This window comes from Mixophyes fleayi, chromosome 2 (genome assembly GCF_038048845.1).
Source record: "Mixophyes fleayi isolate aMixFle1 chromosome 2, aMixFle1.hap1, whole genome shotgun sequence".
Lineage (NCBI taxonomy): Eukaryota > Metazoa > Chordata > Amphibia > Anura > Limnodynastidae > Mixophyes > Mixophyes fleayi.
In genome coordinates this window covers 291,014,338-291,027,197 of record NC_134403.1, presented here as the reverse complement: position 1 = coordinate 291,027,197, position 12,860 = coordinate 291,014,338, and the positions used below count along the sequence as shown (strand labels likewise).

The window sequence follows — 12,860 nt, the reverse complement described above, 5'->3', positions numbered from 1 at the left end:
TTCTAAAATTCTTTTTTGCATTTTTTAGTATAGGGATTTATATAGGCTGAATATTTCCTGACATTATTAGCCTGTGAGCATTTTGGCACCCGGGTCATAAAAGTATATCTGCCCGTCAGATCTGTGCTGGTAGCCAAAAAGTCTAGCTAACAATGCACAGAGCATGTTGACACTTCCTTGCAAGACCGACAGCTTCAAATATAACATCCAGCTCAGATGATACAGGGCAAATGGACAGGACAGAAGTCTCAAAGATAGATTAACCCTTGTGTACACAATAAGTTCACATGTTAGAACAATTTATGGAGGGGCTGGGGGGTAAGCATATTCATGACATACCATTTGCCACACTCCCCTTCTCCCTATGGCCAGACACCCCAACTGTCACACTCTCTTTCCCTGCTTCCAGACACCCAGTCTGCCACACTACCCTTCCCTGCTTCCAGACACCACACTGCCTCTCCCTACAGCCACTCTGGTCCCCCGTTATCAGTCACTCCATGCTGCCTGTGGCCCCACCAACCCATTTCTACTATAATATGCCAGACATCCTGCTGTTGCACCTCAGCTGCCACCATTCTCCCCTACCAGACTCTAGGCTGGTCTGCTTGCACCGTTTTCATAGCTGCACTGGAGTCATCAGAAGAGAGATGACAATCTGAACTCTTTATTTACACTTCTCTGTCCTCCAGCAAGATAATGATAATGGTTGCAGCAATAAAGAAATATATCCTTACTCTCTCCAGCACAGTTCTTAATGAGCAGTATTAATTTGGTTACGAGCACATCTCCTTATTCCACCTGCACAGTTCTTAATGTTATCTAAGATAGTTCACATGTCTCCTACACTCCAGTATTCCATACTTCACTGCAGTTCAACCCTTCTCTGCAAGGGCACTCACATGGATGCTAACAGGCAGGCAGCTACTTCTCAATGCAGTTCTGACACACGCTTTGTAACTCTCAACTGCAGCTCAGCCCTTCTCTGTGGGGATGATTTCTCACATGGGCTTGGCCACTTTACTGTGTGTGCTCTCAGCCCTAGGTCTGACACTTCAGCTACACTGTCTCTTGCAGCAACTCTCACTCTAGGGTTTCTTACATGCAAAATGCCACCCTCTCTCTCTTGGGGTTCTCTTTAGTGATACGGGGTTCTCTCCCTCTGGTATTGGGGACTCCTCCCCTCTTTATATGTATCCACACTGCTGGTTTTATCACAGTTCATACCAGGTTCTCCTGGTCACAGTTCCACAGCTATTCACACTTCAGCTGGAATCACAGTATAGCTTATCTCCAACACATATGCAGCTCTTACAACCCTTAGTGTATGTATGATGCCACTTGCAGCAACCCCCATCCAATCCCACCCCCCTCCCCCTTCGCTCCAGGGTTCTCTGTTCTGGGACTCCCCTCTATTCAGGCAAATATTGCTTGGCCATGCTCAGTCACCACGCTCGCACTCCCAGGCAATGTTGGTGGAGCCTGGGAACATCTTCTCCACTGTCCCAGGTCCCCAGATTTTATATCACCTCTCTTCTTTAACTGTCTCCTCTGTATCTCTTTCCCCCCTTTTGACAGCCCCTCCTTCTTCTCAGTCACTAGCAGACTGGGCTGGGGTGTCACCATAGCCACCAGCTTGAGTTCCTTCTATTTTCACAAATGCCTAACTCGCCCCCCAGGTGACCCCTATTGTATATACTGGGTGCACGGTGTACTAAAATGCACTTGCAGGTGTTACATATATAACATATAATATATAAAATGATTGTTTTTTTAACTTAACTTACACAGAAGCCACTGTAGCTTGCCAGCACTGCGCTGATACTTTCAGTTGAGTTGCTGTGTCACGGGCACTAGGAGTCTTTACCCAGGTATCACCAGATGATGGACTTACCAGAGCAGTATAGTTGGTAATATGGTACTCTGGTAGCGGGGTGAGCACGGAACAGGAGACAGCAGATGGTAAGAGAATGCTCGAGAAAAGTCTATGACTAGCAGCACTGGTAATAGGTAGATAACTGTACACGAGGAACTAGATGGACAAGGAAACGTGAGGGTAGTCAGTGGTCTGCGGATAGCAAGTTGTACCACTGCTATAGTGAGGAGGAATGTCCAGGAGTAACGAGGAGGTGGTGAGAGTCAGCGGTCTGCGTATAGCAAGTTGTACCGCTGTCTAGGTGAAGGAATGGAATCCAGGTGAAGGTATGAGGGGAGTCAGTGGTCTGCGTTAGCAAGTTGTACCACTGCTAAGTGAGGATACTTGAAACTGGTGTCACAGGGAACAGGAGACAGTGGTCTGCATCCAGCAAGTTGTACCACTGCAATATATATGTGAGGAGGAGCACGAGGAGATGAATGCAATGCAGAGTATACACGGGCACACAGAACTTGATCCCACGATGATATGCACAATATAATAATAACTGAGCAGCACTGCACAAATATACAGAGTCACAATAACTATCCAGGCAAATAGGAAACACAGTCAAATGATAGCAATAGTCTCAGGGGATAGGAACTCCGGAGGAGAACAAACTCAGTCCAGCTAGATATGCAATACACAAGCACAGTCAATGAGAAGTAGGCATACCGCGGTTCAGGAGAGCAGGCTGTCAGAGAGACGCGCAGGGATACCTGAGCGGCTGAAGGCCGGCAGGAGGAGAGACCACTGGAAGATGGAAGCGGTAACCAAGTTGGTGCAGCACACGGTAGGTAGACCAGCAAGAACAAGGCAATACTCAGGAAGCAGTAGTATATGGAACTGGACACCTGGAGAACACGAGAGAGTTGAGGCGGTCTGATAACCAGTAGCTGAGATGAAAGCAACGGAGCGCTGACCCGATGAAGACAGGCGAGTTGAAATGAGCAGGAACACTGTAGAAGCACGGAGACAGCGGATAGGAATCAGCTGGCTGCAGACACGATGAACACTGGAGAGTTGAGGTGAGCAGGACTCTGTAGAAGCACGGAGGCAGCGGATAGGAATCAGCTGGTGCAGTCACGATGAACACAGGAGTGTTGAAGTGAGCAGGATACTGTAGAAGCACGGAGGCAGCGGATAGGAATCAGCTGGTGCAGTCACGATGAACACAGGAGAGTTGAAGAGAGCAGGATACTGTAGAAGCACGGAGGCAGCGGATAGGAATCAGCTGGTGCAGTCACGATGAACACAGGAGTGTTGAAGTGAGCAGGATACTGTAGAAGCACGGAGGCAGCGGATAGGAATCAGCTGGTGCAGTCACGATGAACACAGGAGTGTTGAAGTGAGCAGGATACTGTAGAAGCACGGAGGCAGCGGATAGGAATCAGCTGGTGCAGTCACGATGAACACAGGAGAGTTGAAGTGGTCTGGAAACCACAAACGAACAACAGGAATCAGCAGGAGCTGAATACACGAGGAAACACAGGAACACCTTCAGAGGCTCATGGGGAATGAGACTCCAAGATCAGGCAACGAGGTATTGACCACAGGTGCTTTAAATAGAGAGTGTTGCCTGATCAGCCAATTAACTAAAAGCAACAGGTACTGAAGGTTTGAAAGGGCTGCACATGCGCAGACCCTCAGGATGGTGGACGGCCACGGTTCCTAAACACACGAGAAGCGGCACTCACAGTCTGGTGAGTGACAGTACCCCCCCTTTTAAAGGTGGGCACAGAACACCTGGAACCGGGTTTGTCCGGATACTTGGAATAAAACTTCTTAAGAAGAGCTGGAGCGTTGAGATCTTCAGCTTTGATCCATGAGCGCTCCTCAGGACCAAAGCCCTTCCAATGAACGAGGAAACGAAGAACTCCTCGCGAATTTTTTGCATCCAAAACGTGAGTAATCTCAAAGTCCTCCTCTTGATGAATTTGAACTGGCCGAGGTGCTGAAGGAGGGACCGAGAAACGGTTGATGATAAGAGGTTTGAGCAAAGACACATGGAAGGCATTGGAAATACGAAGGTTCTTAGGAAGTAGAAGTTTGAAACAAACTGGATTTATAACTTGAATGATCCTATACGGACCAATAAAACGAGGGGCGAACTTCATAGATGGGGCCTTTAAACGGATATTTTTGGTTGATAACCAAACACGATCTCCGATTTTCAGTGATGGAATAGCCCGTCTCCTTTTATCTGCAAAAGACTTATATCTGGCAGATGTCTTCTTTAAACAGGTTTTGACCTGAGACCAAATATTTTTGAAGGTTTGGCAAACAGTCTCTACAGCGGGAACTTGGGTGGGAGGGAGGGCAGGAAATTCCGGAAAAGACGGATGGTGACCGTAAACCACAACGAATGAAGTTTTAGAAGATGACACATGATAACCCTCTTCAACGTCCGAGGACGTCACGAACGCCTGATGAGGAGGAAGGCGTTCTGACAGAACCTTATCGCACAGATCCGTAGATGAAGGATCCTGTGGAGGAAGACCTGGTGGAATAGACGACTGTTGTATTTTGAGTGGAACAACTTGAGAGAGACAACGATGATGACATTCAGACCCCCAGGATGTGATTTGAGGAGTGTTCCAGTTGATCTGAGGGGAATGAAGTTGAAGCCATGGAAGGCCTAGTATGATAGGACTGGTAGTAACAGGAAGAATTAAAAATGAAATTTCTTCTTGGTGTAATACACCAATCTGAAGGGTTACTGGAGACGTACTCTGGGTGATGAGACCATTGATAATGCGTGATCCATCAATAGCAGTCACAGTAATAGGTGTCTTCAAGGTAATCACTGGTAGGGACCATTGATTCACGAGGGATTTAGAAATAAAGTTTCCCTCAGCTCCAGAGTCAATAAGTGCATGGGACTTAAAGGATTTGGTAGCAAAGGAAACTGTAACATCAAAAGCACAAACTTTTAATTTCGAAGAACAAGAAGAGAACTCCAGGAACCCTAACCTTATCTCTCCAGTATTGGTTAGAGTCCGGCATTTCCTGGGACATGAGTTCAGCATGTGAGTAGAGTCAGTGCAATAGATACAGAGTCTATTTATCACTCTACGTTCTCTCTCCTCTGCAGTTAATTTGGAGCGACCTATCTCCATAGGTACTACTGGAGATGGAGCTTGATGAACTTGAGGTACCGAGCGAAGAGGCGCTTTGAAGGAAGTTACTCTTTCGGAATCATTCTCACGAAACCACATGTCTATACGAAGGCAAAGGGAAATCAAATCATCCAAAGAGGAGTGTACTTCTTGTGAGGTCAGTGCATTTTTAATTTTATCGGAAAGTCCCTGCCAGAAGGCGGCGATCAGTGCCTCAGCGTTCCACTGAAGTTCAGAGGCTAGTATCCGAAATTGAATGACGTACTGAGCTACGGTGCGAGATCCTTGGCGTAGACGGAGGATGCGGGATGCAGCGGAAATAACACGACCTGGTTCATCAAATACACTTCGGAACGTGGAAATAAATTTGGCACTATCCTGTAATAATGGATCATTTCTCTCCCACAGAGGGGAAGCTCATGCGAGAGCTTGTCCGGAAAACAAGGAAATGAGATAGGCCACTCTGGAACGATGAGTAGAGAAATTTTGAGGTTGGAGCTCAAAATGGACGGAGCATTAGGTAAGAAAACCCCTACATGTTTTGGGGTCTCCATCATACTTTGACGGAGTAGGCAGGTGAAGCGTGGAAGCCGTAGACACCTGGGATGGCACTGGGGAAACGGAGGAAAGCACAGGAGCATCAACAGTAGCTGTGATATTTTGCCCAGATGTTCCTTGGGAGACTAATGCCTGGTAACATTGCAGCAACAGCTGTTGGCGAGCATCCTGTTGTTCCATACGGGTAACCAGATGCTGCAGCATCTCTTTAGCTGTAGGTTCCGAATCTGGGTCTGTCATGGCCTGATCTTACTGTCACGGGCACTAGGAGTCTTTACCCAGGTATCACCAGATGATGGACTTACCAGAGCAGTATAGTTGGTAATATGGTACTCTGGTAGCGGGGTGAGCACGGAACAGGAGACAGCAGATGGTAAGAGAATGCTTGAGAAAAGTCTATGACTAGCAGCACTGGTAATAGGTAGATAACTGTACACGAGGAACTAGATGGACAAGGAAACGTGAGGGTAGTCAGTGGTCTGCGGATAGCAAGTTGTACCACTGCTATAGTGAGGAGGAATGTCCAGGAGTAACGAGGAGGTGGTGAGAGTCAGCGGTCTGCGTATAGCAAGTTGTACCTCTGTCTAGGTGAAGGAATGGAATCCAGGTGAAGGTATCAGGGGAGTCAGTGGTCTGCGTTAGCAAGTTGTACCACTGCTAAGTGAGGATACTTGAAACTGGTGTCACAGGGAACAGGAGACAGTGGTCTGCATCCAGCAAGTTGTACCACTGCAATATATATGTGAGGAGGAGCACGAGGAGATGAATGCAATGCAGAGTATACACGGGCACACAGAACTTGATCCCACGATGATATGCACAATATAATAATAACTGAGCAGCACTGCACAAATATACAGAGTCACAATAACTATCCAGGCAAATAGGAAACACAGTCAAATGATAGCAATAGTCTCAGGGGATAGGAACTCCGGAGGAGAACAAACTCAGTCCAGCTAGATATGCAATACACAAGCACATGAGAAGTAGGCATACCGCGGTTCAGGAGAGCAGGCTGTCAGAGAGACGTGCAGGGATACCTGAGCGGCTGAAGGCCGGCAGGAGGAGAGACCACTGGAAGATGGAAGCGGTAACCAAGTTGGTGCAGCGCACGGTAGGTAGACCAGCAAGAACAAGGCAATACTCAGGAAGCAGTAGTATATGGAACTGGACACCTGAAGAACACGGGAGAGTTGAGGCGGTCTGATAACCAGTAGCTGAGATGAAAGCAGCGGAGCGCTGACCCGATGAAGACAGGCGAGTTGAAATGAGCAGGAACACTGTAGAAGCACGGAGACAGCGGATAGGAATCAGCTGGCTGCAGACACGATGAACACTGGAGAGTTGAGGTGAGCAGGACTCTGTAGAAGCACGGAGGCAGCGGATAGGAATCAGCTGGTGCAGTCACGATGAACACAGGAGTGTTGAAGTGAGCAGGATACTGTAGAAGCACGGAGGCAGCGGATAGGAATCAGCTGGTGCAGTCACGATGAACACAGGAGTGTTGAAGTGAGCAGGATACTGTAGAAGCACGGAGGCAGCGGATAGGAATCAGCTGGTGCAGTCACGATGAACACAGGAGTGTTGAAGTGAGCAGGATACTGTAGAAGCACGGAGGCAGCGGATAGGAATCAGCTGGTGCAGTCACGATGAACACAGGAGAGTTGAAGTGGTCTGGAAACCACAAACGAACAACAGGAATCAGCAGGAGCTGAATACACGAGGAAACACAGAGGCTCATGGGGAATGAGACTCCAAGATCACTCAACGAGGTATTGACCACAGGTGCTTTAAATAGAGAGTGTTGCCTGATCAGCCAATTAACTAAAAGCAACAGGTACTGAAGGTTTGAAAGGGCTGCACATGCGCAGACCCTCAGGATGGTGGACGGCCACGGTTCCTAAACACACGAGAAGTGGCACTCACAGTCTGGTGAGTGACATGCTGTCTTCAAATATTACACTACCTGGCTGATGTGATGATCCATTCACTGACTTGAGGTTGACAGTGGGGGATTTGGAAAGTACAAGTGAAAAGAGCGACATAGTGCTGAGTAGCTTCAGTGGCATCTGTATTAGTAACAAATACCAAATGAAAAAACAACAACAACTTTATTCCATGGTATAGCCACGTGTCTTCATGTGGCATCATCACTTTTTGTTGGTGTACACACACTATTTCTTGGCCCCCTACCATTGGCTTCCCTTGGTTGGCCCTTCATGCACCATTTGGAAACTGATGAAAATTAATTTCAAGACAGAATACTAGTGCAGAGTACTAGTGCCTGGCAAGAAAAAAAAGGAGAGTATGAGGGGGGAAAGGCTGCTGAGGTGTGACATAGGACATAAGAAGAGTCAAAGCGGGTAAAAATAATGGAGGAATTTAGAGTCAATAAGGAAAAAAAGAAAATAAAACAATTATAAGAACATGAGAAAGAAAAGGGAGAAAGATTATAAGAAAGTTGATGTTGTTTTTTAATAATAACACATTTAGTAGAAATGTGTAGTGCAGGAAGTAACCTCTTAAGAGTTCAAAACTGCATCTGATAGTCTGCAAACCTTTTTAGAGATGAAGTGGGGGAGGAGGGTGTGTTTCCTTTCTCTTTGACTATTGTTGGTGAAGTATAAAGTGTAAATCTGGGGAAATGCTGTTTTCTGCAATATCACTTTGTTTGAATTCAGCAATGATTTTCCAAATCAATATTTAGAAATACTCTGCAAGTAAAAAAATGTTTGTTAATAATAGAAGTAGGAACAAGAGGAGTTTATATTTGGCCATGTATTGGCTAACTGATTAGTTAATAAAGTCAATTTGCATGATTTCACTAGTAACAACCTTCTACTTAAACTTATGGGGCCTGATTCATTAAGGAAAGTAAGGCAAAAAAATGAGTACATTTTCTCCTAGACAAAACCATGTTACAATGCAAGGGGTACAAATTAGTTTATTATTTTGCACATAAGTTAAATACTGTGTGTTTTTTCATGTAGCACACAAATATTTGATAGCTTTATTTTGATACTGAAATTTAAAGTTGATCTAGGGCATGCCCTACCCCAACTATATACCTGTCCCCCCCCCGTCCCCCCTCCAATGCAACATGGTTGTGCCAAGGCTCAAAGCTACTTGTTTTTTTTTGCTTTACATTCCTTAATGAATCAGGCCCATAATGTTTTTATCAATTACACATGCAAACAAAATAGACAAAATTATCAAGGCTGTGCCTACCATATAGATAAATAAGAACATAGATGAAGGTGGAGAAATTGTAGATGATACAGAAATGTGGTTATCTTCAAGCCTCCAGCATACACCTGCTTCCCCACCTACTGTCACTTCCCAGTACCTCTTGTGATGAATCGCTGATTGTAAGAGGAAGCCCAGTGTGATACATACCAATCAGTTCTTACAGAGGTGGAACTACCGGTTCCCTACCCCCCACTTCCCTGCATCGGGGCCCACAGCTCACTAGTTCCCCGTGCATCAGCCCCATTATCTCCACAGCCCGGTGCACCGCACCTGCTGCACAAATGGTAGTTCCGCTACTAAGTACATACCTATGATCTCACTGTATTAGCATCAGCATTACTAACAGCACCAGTACACATACCAATTCTGCTAATAGTTATTACAAGAGAACTCGTAGTCAGCGATTCAGGATGATGGCTTGTGGGAGGTATAGGGGAAGTACGGGAAGAGGGGGTACTATTCTTAAGAAGGGGGCGCTGCTGCAAGCACTGCCTCATGTGTTCATATTTGTGTTATGACAAAGCATTATTTTCTTATCATAAAATGGTAAACAATTATACCACACAGTGACAGTAATATGAATATATCAAATTTCCATACCGTATGTTTAGTGTCTATTATTATATTTGCAATCTGGATATCTGTATGCATAATGTGCATCACATGTCCGCCACCGACTCAAGATCTGTAGTAGTTCATTAATTATTTTCCGTGCCTCTCGATCACTAAGGAGATTGTCCGAGCAGACGCTTAGACAGTGGTCTATTTTCCGTTGGGTAGAATTTGGAAATTTTCCTGATATCAGGTGAGGCAGAAGATCTTTACACACCAGTACAAGATTTTGCTTCTCAGTGATATTAGTACAAGATGAAAATAAAGGTGGGCACTCAGAATATAGGCAGCTGAAGATATCAATGTGTTCATTTGTCCTGTCGTTGCTTGATTTCCCTGAGAACCAAAAAGTGGAAAGAAAAAATGATTTAATGAAAGACAGGAAATTAATATATGATAACACATAAACAATCATGTACTGTATCTCAAATTGTTGGTACATTTTAAGGATATTAAAAGACATAAACCACAACAAAAAGTTATAGGATCAACGTGTAGTTTCATATTTTAATGTTTAAAAATGTTCTTATTGAATATTGTTATGACATTTCCAAGCTTCACATAGGAAAAGTTTATACTATTGCAACTATATAAAGGTACAAGACCCCACACCAGATTCTTGTTTACTTGTTCTGGAATGCTGAGGTCGTTCTATAGCAGTGCAAGTCTGGTGTATACATAAGTGTACCTTTGAATGCTGAAGTGAGTAAATCTTGAAGCATAAATAATTATTGTATACATTAACACCAAGTATCTGCTTACCTTGCAGCATGTCGATGATGCCCAGCCTGCTAGTATCTCTAATAAACACACGACCATCACTAAGTGTTCCAAAAGTACCTCCATCAATATGGGTAAAATAAAAGAAATAATTAAAGTCGTTGTTGCTCAAGTAGTGAATGATTTGGAGAAGCTGATATGCTAGATCTGCTGCTACATCGGGAGCAGAAATATTGACGGATGTCAGTGGTTGGGTGCTAGTGCTAACAAACAGCCGTCCACAGGAACCTAAGTACTTTGGAAAAGGCCATCCCTCTGCTCCAGGGAAAATCTATAATAACAATGAATACATGAACCACATATATAACTTAGTGAAGCACCTAAATACCATCTATAACACTAATTTTTATTGTTTTTTTTATCAAAGTTATCAAAAATGTTTCACTTTGTGCTAAAATTATCAACATTAAAAGAAAATGTTGGGAAATTGAATGAAACATTAAGCTCCAAAGAGGTTTTAAGACAATTCCATCAATTGCTGGTTGTAACCTAGCTTAATGAGTGGGACTGTAGTTTACTAGAGATGAGCTGCCTGTTGCAGACAGATATTGCTTTTGGTAGTTTTTGTGGTCCAAAGATATTTTGTTAAAATGTGGACTAGGAAACAAAGGGATAATAGAGGATATTAGATCAGCACCTCTGGGCCCTGTAAGGATGCATCCCCTTTAGTTCCACCCTTGATTGCAGGCCATTGCCAAAATTCAGTGTAAACATTTGGGAGCTTCTGAATAATTTAATTGAATCATTAATTTAGTGAAAAATTTAAATATTAATTCTATGAGTAACCGTTTATACTGTTCTCATAACTAAACAACAGCTAAATATTACCTGTAAAACAATTGGATATGCATTAACAGAAAGTGTGTAGAGCAGCCTCAGCTTGTCCCTGTCTGACAAGTGTGTCATATACACGCTACCAGCATCAAAAACTTCTGCATAGCGTCGGATTATTCGGTCTAAGAGGCGTTGTGAAGGGCAGCGGAGGAATTGAACTGGTAGACCCTAAGAAATACAAATTAGCAAGTAAAAAAGTAGCACCATCAGAGAGTAGCTATTTTTGTAAAGAAGAATATATTTGGTATTAGTTTTTTATATAGCACCTACATAATACATAGTGATTTAATCATCACATCAGTCCCTGCCTCAGTAAAACTTGCAATCTATACTCCATATCATACTCGCACACAAGAAGCCTGTACATCTACGAGTGTGGGTTTTGGACTGTGAGAGGAAGCTGGAGCACCTGGAAGAAAACCATACAAACAAGGGGAAAATATGCAAACTCTACACAGGTAGAACCCTGGTTGGAATCAAAACCATGGCCTCAATGCTGTAAGGTAGGAATACTAAACACTGTGCCACTGCGCTACCCCACTGGTTGCCTAGTGGTGCAAGTGTCCCAATGTGAATAACAGGGAAAATAGCAACACATTTGTATGTATGCAGTTTAACTACATTTCAAATACTAGTTCACAAGCACCGATCTAATAAGTCAATTCAATGCCCCCTCACTGATAAATTTAGAGCCCTTTAAATTGGCAGTTAGGGTTTTCCTGCCTCAAAATGTCAAGAAAAGTTGTTTTCTTAAATCATATTTTGCTTGTAACAACCAGCACAGAACCAACAAGTGAAGAGTTAAGTAACCCTTTATGACATTGATATTAGAGGCTAGCAATGCATCCACACCCTCGGCATGGATAAATCTAGAGATACCGAATTATCAAGCTATCATTTATTCAGCTGTTTAAATCTTATAAGCTAGTGGTGGGCAACAGGCAACCTGTAGGTCATCAGAGACCCCACGAGCCTTCACCTGCTGCCCCCAGCACCTGACTTTGCTTAGTTATAAAGCAGAGAATAAAACTTGATAAGGAACAGTCACTTTCTGTAGTTCTTTCAGTCAGAGGTGGAGAAAGCACAGTGTATTCGGCATCATGAGCTCTCCCTCATTCCTCTGTGGGTATGTGGCTGTCAAGGTAAGCATTTTTAGACTGTCAGTGAGTATGGGGCATATGGGGAGTGCCAGTGAGTGGGGATTTGTAGGGAGTGCCATTGAGTGGGGCCATGATGATGCGATTCACAGTGAGTCTTGCCCTCACTCCACCCGCTTTGCAAGAAATTCAGGCAGGTGCTCAAATATACAAAAGCTTCCAGGACATTATCAAGCCAACTTACAGTCAGCAAAACTTATGATTGTAATATTTATATTGTAGTAAAAAAAAATATATTATATAATGCTTTGAATTGAAATATATCAATAGATAAATAGATACATCGTACATTGATTATTTCATTATTTCATTTTCTTAGTTCTACTTTAAAATATAATTTCTTTTAAATCAGTGTGGGGAAAACATATTTCTTTGAAAGCTTTTTGGATTTCTCACCTTTAAAAACAAATAGTATCCAAAAACTGCAGTAGATGCTACAGATGCTGCAATAAATACAATTGCAAATAAAAATAGTTGTGCTATATTAACTTAGTTATGTGTGAAAATTCACAATATTTCACCTTTTTCAAAAAAATATGTTATTTTTAAAGGTGCTAAGAATTAAGCTGTATCGTGAATACAAAGTGATTATGCAGGAATTAACTTGTAAAAATTAATCAGCATTTTGTACCATTG

General features: G+C 43.5%; 1 protein-coding gene across 2 annotated transcripts in view; it reads right to left on the bottom strand.

Annotated features, from left to right (window-relative positions):
• Nucleotides 1–7,477: 7,477 nt before the first annotated feature.
• DIPK2B (divergent protein kinase domain 2B) overlaps nt 7,478–12,860 on the bottom strand; it is a 51,009-nt gene continuing 45,626 nt past the window's right edge. Inside the window, exons 3-6 of one of the 2 annotated variants that reach the window (XM_075198173.1) lie at nt 11,062–11,235; nt 10,216–10,504; nt 9,442–9,789; nt 7,478–8,306 (exon numbers count right to left, since the gene is read on the bottom strand). In XM_075198173.1, coding sequence (XP_075054274.1) covers nt 9,449–9,789; nt 10,216–10,504; nt 11,062–11,235 — 804 coding nt within the window. In that variant the 3' untranslated portion in view covers nt 7,478–8,306; nt 9,442–9,448. Of the gene's footprint in view, nt 9,790–10,215; nt 10,505–11,061; nt 11,236–12,860 lie in introns of both variants that reach the window. The other variant, XM_075198172.1, reaches the window with a different exon arrangement.